We start from the raw sequence: 15,755 nt of genomic DNA on the forward strand, positions 1-15,755 counted from the left end.
ATAATAGTAATAATATTAAAATGGTAACAATAATTAATAATAATAATACAATAATATGGCTGCTTCATCTAGAATCTTTAAGTTAAAAATCCATTTTAAACATAGCGCAAGCGCGTCATATTTTTATCTCGCGTCTGGAATATAATAACTTTCGCGAACAGTCAACGGACATTTAGCGCAATTTCTTGTTGACTTGATCGATCTGCTCGTCGATTCTTGGAGAAGTTCCCCTGAATTTGTTCGGTTCGGGTCCAATCATCTGTATGAGCTGCGGCACCTCCTGGCCGCTGATCTGTGTGAAACGCGCGAGCGATTTCATGCACGCGTACAACTGTTCCTCCGCGGGACTACCGTTGAAGTATTGTAGCAACGCCATCGTCAATTCCACAGCAACGTCGTCGAACACCTATAGTTTACACATTGCGTGAGAATATATACAGGAATAATGTCACATATATTTGCGAGACGAAAAAAAAAAGATGTAAATAGATATAAAAATTCTGTTACGACGCGACGTTAACACAAGTTAATGATTGTGGTATAGCAATTTAAATTGTGCTTGCGGAAAGTTTTACGTCTATTTAAAAATTAATTTAAAAATGCATCTTTATTTTTCTCATAAAACAGTTATACGCCATTTCCCTAATTTATTTTTCCGTTTTCAGGGAACCGCATAATGTTATGTCAAATTTAAGATTAAGATTTAACGCAAGCCTTAATCAAGTTTGAGAGTTCGCTGTCGCTTTAAGTCCTCTGCAGGTTCAGTAATCATTAGCATATATATAATATTCAAAATATTATCGAACACTCATGTGTTAAAAAATTGATTGCGCGATTATGGCGCAAGACACCGATAATAATTGACGACTTACCGCAGCGCACGATTCAATCTAACATCGATTTGGATAGGTACCTTAGAAATGCTGCCTTTCGGTAAAAGTCGCCGCAGATTTTTGCTTTTGTTCATTTTCTGAAAAAACAGTATCCGATTTCTGGAAAAATATCCGTCACACGCAGCGGTACCCGCTGCCTCAATTAGAGAACTTCAAGTTCTAGTGCGCATGCAAACGAGCATTGAGTGAGACACATGATATCCTTGGAACTATTCTTTTTTATTAATGATAAGTATAGAATACCCATTCTTTTTGTTTTTCGTTGCTCGTCCATGAAATAAAATTATCAGCAGGCGAGACGTCCATGTTGATGGCCGCATCGACAGAAACTTATATAAAGAGCTAATTTTTTTCATTAATAAAGGCAGCACTTCTATCTTATAGCATAGTACGAGCGTCGCTTGCTCCTCTCCTACGATACCGGCAAGCACGCATTCCGAAAGCGACATTACAATGAAATAGCGCATCAAAGAAAATAAATTAATTTAACTCCGGTTCATATTTCTTTTTCAATGTGATAGTTTTTTTCCAAGTTTTTCCAAGTACGAATAAAATATACAAAAACTTCAACTTAAAAATTTAATGTGCAATAATAGAAAAATGTACAGACAGAAATTTTTGTCAAGATACCTTTGATGCGCGAGGCGCTTATGGCGAACGGGTTATGAAAATGAAAGCGAAAATCGGCGAGAGATGAGTGAGAATGTTAATCGGATGGCAAGGATACAGACCACAGTTTTTACCTCCTTGCAGGCAAGATTGTGAATGATGGCGGCGCCGCGGATCTGCAGGTCTTCCGAGTTCGAGAGTAACGAGTGCACCGCAACTTTGGTCGTTACTCTTATGTTACTAATGCTTTGATTCTGATGCTGCCACTCGGATATATAGAGTAACCATTCCGAGCTGCTGAGATTCTCAAACATATTCGCCAACTACGTGAAACAATTAAAATTAAACCTATTGACGTAACTTATCTCAATAGCCTCATATTCGCAATTATTACAATTAAGATTTTTTTATTTTACAGAATTAGCGAATTATTATTCACGAGAAAAGAATTATTAAAACAATTTTTATTTTTAAAATAACAAATGCGTTTTTTACTTACGAACTGCGCGAGTGGAAGTTGTTCCTCCTGCGGATGCCGATCGATATCGAAAGCATAATTCATGATGATGTGTTCTCGCCTATCTTGATGCAACAATAGAATCACATCGTCCTTCAATGCGGCAACCGACAGTACGTTCAACAGTTTTACTCGTGCGTTACTGTCCAACGACTTATCATAGAGAACTCGACCTGATTAATTAATTAACTCAATTAAATATATTTTTAGATTATTTTCAGAAATAGAAACAAAAAATAAAATCTGCTTTTGTGGAATTTATTCTCAATATAAATTCAAATTTATAAATTGATTTCAAATTTATTTAAACTTTAGAATTCAAACATGTTTCAAAACAGGTTTTAAAAACATATCGTAGAGTTTTGAAAAACTTGAGAACCATATATATTTGTATCATTTTAATGACTCACCTACGAAGTTCAAGAAGTTATCGCCTAAAGCCCAGGAACCCTCATTCTCCAAAACGTATTGTCGCAGCTCGTCCATGCACGTTCGCTCTTCATCGTTTAACTTTCCCTCTATGGCGCTTATCAAACCTTCATATACCTCCCGTATGTTCACCAAGTCCTTGAATACTATCGGTGGATCTCGATGGCGTTTCTTCTCTTCTTGTTCACGCTTTTCATCCTCCTCCATCTGCATTACTCGTTCTGACGGTAACATCTCCGCACTTTCGCCATTAGCCGTCTGCTGTTGCGTCCCACCAACCGCATCTGATAAACAATGATACAATTGAAAATTATTTTCGTGACTTAAAAGTTGCTTAAGAATTTATATAAATATAGAGCAACTCACAGATCTTTTTTTTCGTTGAATATTATCATATCGCGAAGTACGAACCGGAAAATTGCATTATGAAACGAAGTTAAAGATAATCCATTTTCGATAAAATTCTACGTACTTTCATGTTCCGCCATATCTGCACAGCAATTGCTTGGTCCAGTACTATTACTATCGCTGCCAGTGGTCTCCTTGCTGCCCTTTTCCTTCTTTTCCTTCTTCTTCTTTTTCTTTTTTCGATCTTTCTTTGCTAGCTTTTCGTTAATGACGTTCCTTCGTTCTTCTAACGCAATCGAATTCAATCTGCGTCGAAATTATTGTAAAGTATTCGAAAAATTTATATAATAATCTAACAATAAATTAACATACGAATCAATACCTTGCTTCTTCAATCGCTGTGTTCAGGAGTTGATATTCCGGCGAAGCTTCCCTCTGGATCCTCGCTTCGACAAATCTCTGACCGACTGTGAATCCAGAACTCGCACTACTACTTAATGTTTCTATCAATGGCCTTAAAGCCTGCCCGATAGGTCTGAAAATAAATATAAATCGTATCAAAACATATTCCTCACTTAAAAATAAGTTAAATAATATGAATGTTTTTCGAATGTAATATTAGATATCAAATAATAATGATAAGTACCATATATAATTAGACATACGTTTGCAATATTTCTTCCGGTAGATCAAGGATATACTTGGGAATGCCCTTGCCCACCAGGAAATTGCTGAGTTCCTCTGTGAAGGTATTACAGTTGTACTTGAATAGATGGTACGTACCCGGTCTGAAAGCGCGAAGTCGTTGGTCAAGCAAAATCAAATAATTCTCTCGAATAACAAAATCAAATAAATATCAAAAATAAAATAAAAAATAATTATCAGATAATAATTAGCCAAACAATTCTTACGTAATAAAATCGATTCTCCGAAAAAGATTTACATAATAAAGATACAAGATACTTTTAATAATGACAACATAAAAAGAAAAAGAGACGAGTTATTTAAAAAAGAATAAACTTCAAAAAGATATATAGGTGTAAAAGATATGTATAAAAAATGAATATGACATTTGCTGATCGATGTATATTTTCAAAAATTCAATCACTTTCGAGAAATGACACAGAAGAGTAAGAGCAATATACACCGAGCGAAGCAACTCTCGACGTCCCTAATAATACTCACGCGAACGTGGAAGTTCCCAGGCCGTTTATGTACTCCAGGAAAACCGTATAGGGTAGATAAGTCTCGCCGAGTTTTTCGATTCTCTGCGGCTCTCCTAATTCCGTGCTGCCCTGAAACACGAAATGCCGGCGTTCGATCGCGTTAAAATTACGTCGCGTCAACAATGTCAGTTTCGCGGCAACTGCCGATCCGGCAGCAAATTTCGTGCGCCAGAAAAACGGAAGAGAAAGAGAAAGAAACAGATAGAATGAGAAAAGTAGAGAGAATATACCACCCCCTCCTGACATTAGTGGCAATGTAATTTTAGAACTACGACAAATCCGCACTTCCCTACGAGAAACCGCCGAAAATAGACGGCCGCGGCATGCGCTGGAGGTGCGATCTCGATCACTTTAGAACGCAAAAGAAGAATGTGCAGCGGAAGTGAAGAGTGAAGAGAAAGCGGGAAAGAGCCGGGTACAAAGTGTTTATTATACGTTCCAAGGATTGGATCTTTCGAGAGAGTTGAATCGCGTATAGACGGAAATTACGGTTTCAATAATAATATGGTACATAAATTCTTATGTCGAAAGACATAAAAGTAAATTTTGTCCAAAAGTCAAGGGATATAAATACAATAGTAATTGACAAATATTGCTATATAACAAATAATATTATATTTAATTAGCGTATTAAGAGACAGTAAATTAGACAATCGCAAAGAAAAATTAAAAACTGGAACTGTGTTATCTCACAAATTACAATCGCCGAGAATCATAAATGTAACGATGAAAGTAACAATTTGCTTTTAAATCTATTCCTCGATCCATCTTCGCAAATCTTCGACGTTCTAAAATCGCACTCTGTTCCCTTCTTAGCATCTGTCATTCTAGATCACTCGATACCGCTCGACGCCTCGACTTCACTCACGACAAAACGATACGCGCACACTTACGTATCGGAAAAATTCCGCAGGATCACCGATCGAAGGCGAGGAAAAAATTTTCGCGAGACTGTTCCCTTCGAGAGCGCTTCCGAGAACGGAAAACGGCTCGCATACGGACTGCCGGCCGCGGGTGCTCGGAGATGCTGCGGTGGAGCCGGCGAACGAGATGCCGACGATGAAGGATGATCGGAGCTCGCGTGTGGCGGCGCGCGCACTTCGCGATTCACATTCGCAGCCGAAGATGCCGTTCGGAAAAAAAAGGATCGCTAGATGGATGATGGAAGTGATAATGATAATTTCGAAAGGAAATGTCGCATCTCTTAGCAAGAATTGATTTCCAGAATTCGCAGTTTCTAAATATATGCGTGAAAATGCTTTTTATAATATAAAAAAAAATATCACATGTATTTATTTTGTTAGGCAAAGTTTTTGGACAAAGTTTTGATAGCGAGATGCTAGTGACGAACGTGAGACCAATCAGGCAGATGGGTGAAATCTAAAAGAGTAAGCGTACTGTACTACGCACAGCTGATCGCAAGTGTTACGTGTTGTATAGATTACGAATGTGACGCTTTTTTGTCGGAAAAAAAAAGCGATAACGATTACACACATTGTAACGCGTCCCGTGCACGTCTCTTGCCAAAAAAAGGTAGACAATAGGAACTAAAAAGAAGCAAAAGAAGATTGCGACGTGTTTCAAGTAGAGATAATCGCGTCTGTAATTAGACAGACAATCAACCAGCAGAGAAGCCTTCGTAATCGGTTCGCGAAAAATTAATCATCAATTATTTTATTAGTCGATAATCGATTGTAGAATTATAAAAAATGATATGATATAATATAAATATTTTTATCTTGGAAAAATATCTTAGCGCTAGAAATACGCAGCCGGTCATCTAGCTTCATGGCGAATTTCGTGGGCGGAAATGAACGTGACAGTTACATAGGTTTCACGATGTCGTGAAGCAATGCGTGTTACAATTACGCGCGCGTTAGTCACGCGTACTCGACGCGAATAAAGTAGTAATGCAACCGTAATGATTTCACCGCTTTGCTTTTAGACGCGCATCGCGATTATCAAGCGACTCCTCGAAATATATTTAATATAGTTATATTATATAATTATTAATACCACATAAATAATTTGAAATTTTATTTTTAGTATTCACCCGAGTACATTCATGTCGTAGCGAAACATGAAGGCGCATCGTATCACAAAACTCGTAAACTTGATATTTTCAGGACCAACCCTTTTAACTCGTCAAGAGGAGATAATCGAGTTGATCGAAAGCGCACCACCACTTTTTCTCCCGCTGTATTTTAGTCTCGAATAATTTTCATCGCTGCTTCATGTCTCATTCTAAACTTCCGAAGATTACAAAACTCTGAATTGTCTGGAGTGAGTTCAAGTAAAATACGGGAGAATTGTTTCAGGGAGAACTGCTCTAATTTCACTATCTAGCTCGCAACGAAGGTTAACGCAGTTAACGCTATACAGCAGGAGCAATTAATCACACCGATGATTGGAGAACATTTTGTCGCATGCGGGATGTAAGCACGGGATGAACTTACCTTACCGGCAGCCTTCGCCTTACGTCGAATCTAGATGTGTAAAGTATAAGGACGGGAAGAGAGAGAGAGAGAGAGAGAGAATCGTAAGAGAGACGAAGAGAGAAAGAGCAATTGTATATACGCGTACCTGTATGCGTATATATATATATATATATATATATATATATACACGTATGTATGCGTGTACGTGCAGCGGGGATTATTTTTGGATCGAACCGCACCAAATTTAGTTCCTGCTCGTGTCTAGCGTATCGTATGGCTCACCGAGGAACTCTACCGCTTTACGACTAGGCCTTCCAATCGGTCACGACTCCGGGTCGCGAGGATGCATCGGCGTTCCCCGATAGGTCTGTGCACCGAGCAACGACGGGAAGCAGCGGGACCATTAATTCTCTCGCTCGTTGATAGCGCGCCCCGGTTATTTATATCACCGTCCGTTCCCCTCCTACCTCCTACGATGTCGTCGCACGCGATGACGACGAGGCGCGTACGCTTAACGCGCGAGTTTACCCCTCGACACCCGGGGTCACCGTCGAGAAAAATGATGCGGAATTTTTCATCGGCAATCCGAAATTCTTAGATTTAAAAAAAGATATCTCCAATATAAGAAAGGATCTGTTAACTTCATGTGCCAATCTTGCTTTTCGAAGAGTTAAGATATATTTTTACAGTGATTTTTTTGTAGTTTTTATCATTATTTCGAATGTCGATGAACGCAGTATAATACTTATTTGTCAGGTGTCTCATCGTGTTGTTAATATTACACTCAATTGTGTAGCAATGTGTGAATAAAACATTTCTGTTTACCGCTGGAAGTAAAGTACAATATTGTAAGAGAGAGAAAAAAAATGTGGAGAAGGAAATCTAATATTTACTTAGCAAATAGAAATCGCTTCCAGCGGTAACTCGGATGGCAAGATATGATGCTTAATTAATTTGTTGTCGATACTGGCGGTATTTCATATTTCTCTTTATTCTATTTCTATCGCACAAAAGTACTCACAAAGAGAAAAGAAAGCATTCGGCTGGAGTATCGAACATGACGCGACGAAGACCATCTGCGAGACTAAACGAAAAATTCGCGTTTATATTTCCTTAGCATCATCGTAACGCAGATAGCGCTATCGAATGATCGGTCGTATCCCGATCGAAATAATCGCACCATATGATTGCCAGTGGAGGAGGATACTTACTGGTCGGACACTATTGATGCCGGCAGGACCAAAGAAATATTCCCTTCCATATGCAACTATTGCCGTGTGCCATATTCCGTCTAACTGACGACCTGTAAACAGATGAAGCGGGGGATTAATGCTCGTTCTATTAACAAACAGAATCAAAAGAAAATGTTTGCGTAGAATTACTTGTATATATTATAAATATGTATCGTCACATATTTATATTATATTATTTTCTTATATAATATATAAAATTTTTTTTAGTTATTAATAAAATAATCCTTCTCTTACACTAACAATAAGTAATAAAATAATTAATCGGTTAATGAACAATTAACAGCTGCAGAAATAATGTAATAATATAAATAAGAATAACGATAATCGTACAACGAATAATTATACTGCCGTAAAAAAAAGGAGAAAAAATAAACAACCATCTTGAAAAGTAGAAGATCAACCGGGTTCAAATTTTCAAATCCAGGAAATTACTCGAGATCGTGAAAATTTATTCTATTTTTATCCCGGGCGTGATCTAACAAAACAACCTCGAGACAGGATTAAGCTCAAGCTCGCCGATACTCTTATTCAAGGACCGACAGAGAGACGATAATAATCATCGCGACTATGTCTTCGCGTAGATGAGCCCGCTAGATCTAGGCATAAAACGCGAAGCTCGCGGGCCCGGATGAAGCTCGATCTTGCTCGTATGTGTGCCTTCTTCGACCCAGTTCTGCATCGCGGAAATAGCTAAGTACATCCGCGTACACGCGTCGTTTCGTGGCTTTCTTATTGCGCTCGGGCCTCCAAGTGGTGTCGAGCTCGCAAGAAATAACCTGGCCGTTATAATTACTTCCAGAGCGATGTAAGACGCAACGCTGTCGGCTTGTGACGAATCCATGACTGTGAAGCCAATCTCATATAATTTTTACGTGTTGCGAATACAACATAATACTTATAAAACAATTTAATGCAATGTAATTTCTTCGTTTCAATGATAAGAGAATATCTTTTTACAAATCTTTTAATTTCGTGTTTATATTTTCTCCGAATATGTTATTTCACATGACATTCGTTCTGTCCAGGAGGATTGCCAATTTATTCAGATCGAACGAGGCTTTTTCTCAGTGTTGGAACAAACCGCGGGATACCAATCACGCATACATACAAACTGTGCACACGATGCACTCGAAAATAGACACGCGGGATACTCGAGAGCGTGTGAGCGAACCATGGACACGTGGCGCGAGTTGGTCCGCGTATGTGCTTCACGCCATTCGCATAGAATTTCCTATGTATTACGAAGCACCCCATTCTCGCATCCCTTCCGGTTACTCCCGCGTCTCGTTGCACATACGCAATTCTTCAAATTCTATCCCGAACGTATCGTATTTACACGCGCTTCTGCTATGAAGAAGCGAATATTCTATAGTTGCCATTTCTTTCAATCTTTTATCATTTTAATTATCAAGTTCTTATAAATTAATTAAATATTCGCTTCTTTAATATCTGCAGATTGACGTATATTATATAATATTTCACGCGCTTTTTTTATATTTTATTTTTATATTTCAAACTGATGCGACCTGTGATTTTTCGCATCGCACTCATCGCATTCGATGCACATGCCGTGCAGTGCATCAACAATTAGATTCGTCACGAGGATAATCGATACGACAACCGTATGACGACAACGTCATCGCTCTTAGTCATCGTCGCCCGAAGTGTCACCGATTCTTTCGTGCGCTTGTTTATATTTAAATCGTCTTTGATCCAAAATCGTCGTATAATTTGGCAAGAATCGCGCATATCATCATGTTTAAGAGACATTCGATTTCTCTCGCTGAGAGCAGAGATGAAAAAGCGTCGCGATGCATTAATTGCAAATTCATACTACGATAACGATATTCAAGAGTCATAAGTATGCATGACTGGCAAAATTGAACGAAACAACACCTGATCGATTATATCAACTTCCTTTTTTGCGCAATTAAATCGCGATATGTATGATTCAATATCACCCGAGTGCATATACAAATAGTCAAGTTAGTTTTTCATCTATCAAAATTATATATATATATATGTTATAGACTTTAATTAAAGATAATAAACAGCCGAAATAAAAATTCCTGCGAAAAAATTGTCTAACTTTATTCATATGTCAAATAAGGTTTATATATTAGTTTCTTTTTTTGTACTTCTTTGTTCGCCATTCAATTTGAAGGCACAAAATTCTGATCTTCTGCCGCTTTTGCGGCGCATATAACAAAGAAAGATGTTTTCCGTCGCGTTATATCTTTAAATAACATTCCGCTAACTCAAGGTAAAAGAGCTTAAAATTGCGCCCGATGAAAACAACGATGCATAATATTTTTCTTCTAAATATTATTAGCCATATGGAGTGTGCGTTAATTGACTCAACATACACACACACATTCGATTTTTTAGATCAATATTACAATAATCTGATAATGCCTTCAGAAGAAGGCATTATCTTTCATCATGTGAAATCAAATTTGGTTTAATTAATCTTAGAAAGTGTACGACAAGAGAACTAATAATCTTCAATAAAAATTTATAAAATATATTATAAATTTCGATTAATTATTAATTAATTTATGTTTAGCGTAAATACTATGAACCAAAATCTTTCTAATAAGATCTTTTTAAAAATCAAATTAAAGAGAAGAAAATATAGATCAATACTTTGTATGAATATCGTTGATACTATTGATATTATTTATCATATCATTATTTCCTCATATTTTTACCTATAAGCATCGATGACATTATTGTAGCCATCCCTTTGGTAAGATCATAAATATACAATTCCACTGCCGTCCTTACATCTTCCGTGTCCTCCATCTTGTTCTGAAAAAAATATTATTTATGAAATAATATATATTGTCGTATGTAGATATATAAGTAATATATAATTCTTCTAAAAATTTATCAAGCAGTTTAAATTTAATATATCATTCATTAGATATTCCACCAAATTCTTTCGCTTTTTTTATTTCCAACTTTTATATCTAATAATATCAAAACATCCACGTGTCTTCTATCCGCTTCGTCTTATCCATCGACTTTCTCAAATTCGATTTTATATGACTTTTATATTAAGTTTATATGCCAAGAGACATGTTTCTCAGAAAGAAATCTTGGCATATAAACATGTTGACCAACGTTTTAATAATAATAACAAGCGCTGAAAAAGATTTTTTCAAAAACAGGATAAATCGATAAATCTGCTAGAAAAAACGCGGTTATAAACTCACGTATAATCGGTCAATATAGAATCAAAATAATTAAGACACTTTCCGTTTCGTAAATCACTTCTACGAATAGTAATGCATCAATATATAAAGCACATTTAATGTTTTAAAAGTGACGTTGGATGAAATAATTGATGGAATTGACGGAGTCTACCAAGATTGCTTTTCTTTAAATGGTCGAGATACTCGTATTGAAAGTCAAGAATAAATATAAAGGTGATCATTCTAGACGTTTCAACATACTTTAAACGTTGGTCTCTGCCGTACGTAACTCGAGGACGCAAATATATTATTCACCTCGAAGCAAAGAACTATATTCACCGCGTATGATTTAAAATATCTTTTAAAAACGTTTATTTTCCGTGTTTTCAATGTTAAAAACGGTGAGATAAAATGTTTTGTGTTTTGAAGCGACTTCGAGTATATCACCCGCGTGCCTAATCGACCATATATATAAAGATTATAAGTGCTAAAAATAAATATCTCAGGTCAAACTCCTCTAAAATAATCTCTATGTGTCTCGAATAATTTTAGAAAAAGAATCTCCGTTCTCCCACATAATAACGATATTCTTTTCGTTCACTATGAATAACCTGATAAATATACTATCTATGAATAATCTGATAATTGTAACATCCAAAGATCTACATCGCTTATGGAATAGTTTCGGAATCTTTTCAAGGAGAGGACATAATTTGGAAAATGTAGCAATCTTTTCTTTTTATCATCTTCGATTACTGCAAAAATTTCTTCGATATTTTCACTGCGCATTTATGAAACTAAATAAGCGATAGTTGAAAAAATTCACCACAGGAAATCATCTAATATAATATAACGAGATCAGCGTTACGGCGTTCACGCATAATAAAGCCGCGATGAATAAGCGATTTAGACGCGTATGTGTATGTACGAAGTATCACTAACTATCATTCCTTTGATTCCTTTAATATGTAAATTGCTTGATTTATTGTATAATTCAAAAACTATCGACAAATCTAGAAAAATCTAAATAGTTTTCGAGCTATAAATAAATTTCATAAATATTATCAACCTGTTTATATGTATATAGAATATAAACAGATATATATATTTCCATTAATTTTAAAGTTTTTGTACTTATTTTTCTTTTAAATTACATAATTTTATTAACATAAAAAAATATTTTAATATCAAAAAATGTTACCAGAATCTTAAATATCGAGTAAAAACACGATATTGTGAGAATTATAATCAAAAAATGTGTAATAATAGATAAAAAAATGAGGATAGTTTAGCGTATATACATCTTGCATGATCATAAATATGTAATAACAAGCATTAGATTGAATGAAGATGCTGGTGCTGGCGTGCATAATTTGAATAATATCATCATAATATAGAAATAGATGATGCAAATGATAATCTCGCGAGAAACATATTCCTTTGGCAATGAATATTAGATCAATATTATATCATAAGATTATTAGACTTCTCAAACATCTCCATAAAATTCAACAAAGCATTGGAAAAAAATGTAATATATATTTACTAAGCATTTTCATAATCTTATTAATAAAATTACAATTTTATAATATTAAAGAATTGAAATTGATAAAATATTAATAGAAATTTTTAAGTATTATAAATAATAAACAAATCAATATATTTAATCGGTTGATTAGTCAATCTCAAAATATCACTATCATCAAGGAGGATTTTCAAATGCTATTATAGCAACAATCGATTTTTTACTAGAATAAGTCAATTTTATAGAAAAGATATATCGTTTGAAAAAAAAATGTTTATCGCGCATATTATATCAAATTTTTATAATCTATAAAAGGAATATTATCCGGATATCATTTACGTTAGAGAATCAAATTAATATTGAGAATTAATTAAACGAAGCAAAATAAAAATAAGGATGGTTTATAACTACAATAATTAGCGGTTCAAAAAGAAACAAGACGAGCCATCGACAAGGCGCGCGGATAAAAACCTACCTTCCCGTTTTCATCGACCGCTAACAGGTGGATCGATTATCGGATACGTATCGTCGATGGGAATGGGAAAAGGGCAGAGGCGACGGGGCGACGGGCCTCCTGGCGAACGGCAATTACGAGACGACGATGACAAGAAATCAATACGATCGATGCTGGATCACGACGAGAAGAGAACTCGACGCGCGTGTGTAAGTCACGAGCTATCTCTCTGCTAAGGGTGCGCTAGATGGCTACCGGCTAGCAAATGCAACTGATCGCGCCGAAATCCTCACCGGAGTACGCGGCCCGTGGAGTCTCTCTCCCGGCGCGGTAGTCGTTCTTGGCAGGAAGAAATGGTAAAGAGGTAAGAGGTTCATAATGCGCGTGTGAAGGCAGCACCTCGGCAGCATTCCTTCTACGAGTGCTAATGCATTCCATTATGTACCTATTTACTATCTGGCATCATTAAAGCGGAACGACTTATCGCAATTATCCCTGTACACGATACGATATCGATACTTGGAAAATGAGGAACGCGCGTCAGCAGAATTAAAGGACGTGAGCTGCGTATGCGTTACCGCTGAATCATCTCTGTTGAATGATGTATAGACGTATTTCGTCAACTCTTGTCGTACGCAATACGCTATCTCTCGTAGGTGTTTCGTAGATTTCGTTCTCGTACATCTTTTTCGATGCGCTTCATACATTCCTTATGATTTCATACTTATTCCGAAACATAATGGATGTTGGTTGGCTAGAGATGTGCGTTGGCAGATATATTTTGAAGCGTGCATTCGCGCACCGCATACAAAAATACATTATGTACCATATGATCCCTCGAGAAGATTCTCCAAACTAAAAGAGAATATTTTTTTGAAGTTTTAAAAAAATTTTGTTATTTATATATCATTTATGTTAACAAATAAATTATAATCAAAATAAATATTAAATATCCCTTCTTTCTCTCTCTCTCTCTCTCTCTCTCTCTTAAAAATCATTTATCTCACAAAATCTAATAAGAATCTTCACAGAATTAAAGATAAATTCTTAAAAAAATTTTCATGTTTATTATAATGCATAGTAAACATTTTTGCAAAAGTTGTGTGACTTGCAAAATTTAAGACTACTTTGCTTAGCACAAGCCTCAATAAGAGCTCCTCTTCATAATTTTACGAATGTAAAACACAACTAAGTTCCTGCTAATAAACAAAATATTCACACAGGTAAGCATCGATAAAACATTATTTTGCGTAATTACGGTATAAAATTCATCGCCAACTGACAAAAGATATGCCAGCATCTGATTTATTTATATCCGAGTACGATCACCTGGTAAAGTGCCTGCGCGGTTGAAGGTATCGTGGCCATGACCACATAACAATTCGCGATTAATTCGAAACGCCATTTTCGCTGCAACGAGATGATCATATGGAATTTTTCGGGTTGTGCAAAATTACACGCATTACGCGCATAACAGCGAATAAATATAATTGGAGATAAAGATATTCGATATATAATCGTAAATGAGATCTTTTGTATTCGGGAATAAAAATACCTCTCTGGAAAGCTCTGAGAAATTTAATAAAAAAATATATAAAACGAATAAAGCAAGAGAGATGGGAAAATAATGTAAATGTATAGGGAATGCAGGGTGACAAAAACCTGATTCTTAAATTTTTATGATATCGTACCGTTACGATTCCCAGGTGATAGAGCTCCGTATCACGCATTGCGTGGGAAAAATCATCGAAAAATGCAAATCGTAAGCGCACGCGAGAGTAGGCGAATGCCACGCGCACCGTCGCAACGTGCAGACGCGCATACCGATTCCTCGTATACATAGATATATCGACGGCGTGCTTTCGAAAGAGCGCCAGGGGTCGGCGTCCGCTTTGATCCCGCCGTAGCGCAGGTTGCATAGCGCGCGGAGTAACGCGTCGTCGGATAATCGTTTGGACGAGAGAAAGCAGCGCTCGTCGCTTTCTCGGGCCTCTCGGTGCGAGAGGGAGATTACGAGAGAATCGTATCGTCTTCGTCGTCTTGTCATCGCGTGCGCGCGCGCGCACGATCGCGCAATTCGATCGACGGACAGTGACGGAGAGGGAAAAAAAAAGAGAGAGCCAAGTTGCGCACGGTGGAAGAGCGCGCCAAGCAAAACTTACCCAGCGTCGACAAAAGCCTCCCAGAGGGACGCGTACACAGCGACTTGGTACTCGCTCGATCACCACCAGTGGGGCAGGATAGTCGCTTAGTCGTCGAAAGTCGAAACGTCGAGATTCCTCGTGCGTGTTCGTTTTCGTTGTACCGCGTCGAGCGTCGAGCAGTGACGGTGACGAGATTCGTGCTTCGCTCGCGCTCAGCTGACTCTTATCTTGTATAGGAGAGCGTCGAGAACGCGCCGCGAACGGATAGCAGTGCGAGACTAATAAGAGGGTAGTGCGTGTGCGCGTGGCCGACGTCGCGAGAGCAGCCGCGCGGCGACATCGGTATTCGGTAGCCGTTGCATCGCCCGCGAGGAATCGCTCGTCACCCGAGGTGCGAGGAGGTTAGGTCGACCCCACCGACTCTCTGACGTTGACTCGACAGTTTTTTTCACGCACGGAGCGTCGTCGCGACGCGCTAGGGACTTTGGCGCCGCCGCGCACCCCTGCGGCCGTACGATACAGCGAGCTTGGCTTGAACAGCTGATTCACCACACCGACACCGGCGAAATGTCAAAACCCGGGCAATTCGTAAGTCATCGCAACGGCACGGAATGAATTGCAAGCGCGATTTCGTTGAATCGTTTTCCCTCTATTTAATGAAACTTTCCACGCGATTGCATCGTAATGTATCCGCGATAAATTCTCGAACGTAACCTACACAA

General features: G+C 37.5%; 2 protein-coding genes across 9 annotated transcripts in view; one reads left to right on the plus strand and one right to left on the minus strand.

Moving 5' to 3' along the window:
- LOC138938190 (uncharacterized) lies at positions 1-15,445 on the minus strand. Of its 7 annotated transcripts, none has more exons than XM_070304998.1 (14): positions 15,052-15,443; positions 13,468-13,744; positions 10,425-10,524; positions 7,672-7,763; positions 7,482-7,544; positions 3,982-4,091; positions 3,462-3,584; positions 3,179-3,331; positions 2,921-3,102; positions 2,430-2,732; positions 2,002-2,192; positions 1,637-1,825; positions 914-970; positions 1-406 (listed from the first exon to the last, which is right to left on the minus strand). In XM_070304998.1, the coding sequence occupies exons 2-14, from the start codon at positions 13,594-13,596 to the stop codon at positions 173-175; spliced, it is 1,926 nt and encodes a 641-aa protein (XP_070161099.1). In that variant the 5' UTR covers positions 13,597-13,744; positions 15,052-15,443; the 3' UTR covers positions 1-172. The 7 variants fall into 7 exon arrangements, with proteins under 7 accessions (XP_070161099.1, XP_070161101.1, XP_070161102.1 ...); XM_070305004.1 differs by having other exon boundaries at positions 293-406; positions 873-970; positions 15,052-15,445; XM_070305000.1 differs by lacking the exon at positions 914-970 and having other exon boundaries at positions 2-406; positions 15,052-15,442.
- The window catches only part of Npl4 (nuclear protein localization 4), a 15,666-nt gene continuing 14,766 nt past the window's right edge, over positions 14,856-15,755 (plus strand). For both annotated transcript variants that reach the window (XM_070304993.1, XM_070304995.1), the window contains exon 1: positions 14,856-15,621. In XM_070304993.1, the coding sequence (XP_070161094.1) occupies positions 15,601-15,621 (21 nt within the window). In that variant the 5' untranslated portion in view covers positions 14,856-15,600. The remainder of the gene's footprint in view (positions 15,622-15,755) is intronic.

Source organism: Polyergus mexicanus, unplaced genomic scaffold (assembly GCF_030449975.1).
Source record: "Polyergus mexicanus isolate NDT 795.1 unplaced genomic scaffold, iyPolMexi1.0 SCAF_12, whole genome shotgun sequence".
Lineage (NCBI taxonomy): Eukaryota > Metazoa > Arthropoda > Insecta > Hymenoptera > Formicidae > Polyergus > Polyergus mexicanus.

Bases quoted from the DNA above. Each gene is read 5' to 3' on its own strand.
- LOC138938190 (XM_070304998.1), bottom strand. From the start codon at position 13,596: ATGTATGAAGCGCATCGAAAAAGATGTACGAGAACGAAATCTACGAAA. The intron at 3,332-3,461 runs GTATGTCTAATT...ATTTATTTTCAG, and splicing joins CCGGAAGAAATATTGCAAAC to ACCTATCGGGCAGGCTTTAA. The intron at 2,733-2,920 runs GTACGTAGAATT...ATTGTTTATCAG, and splicing joins AGATATGGCGGAACATGAAA to ATGCGGTTGGTGGGACGCAA.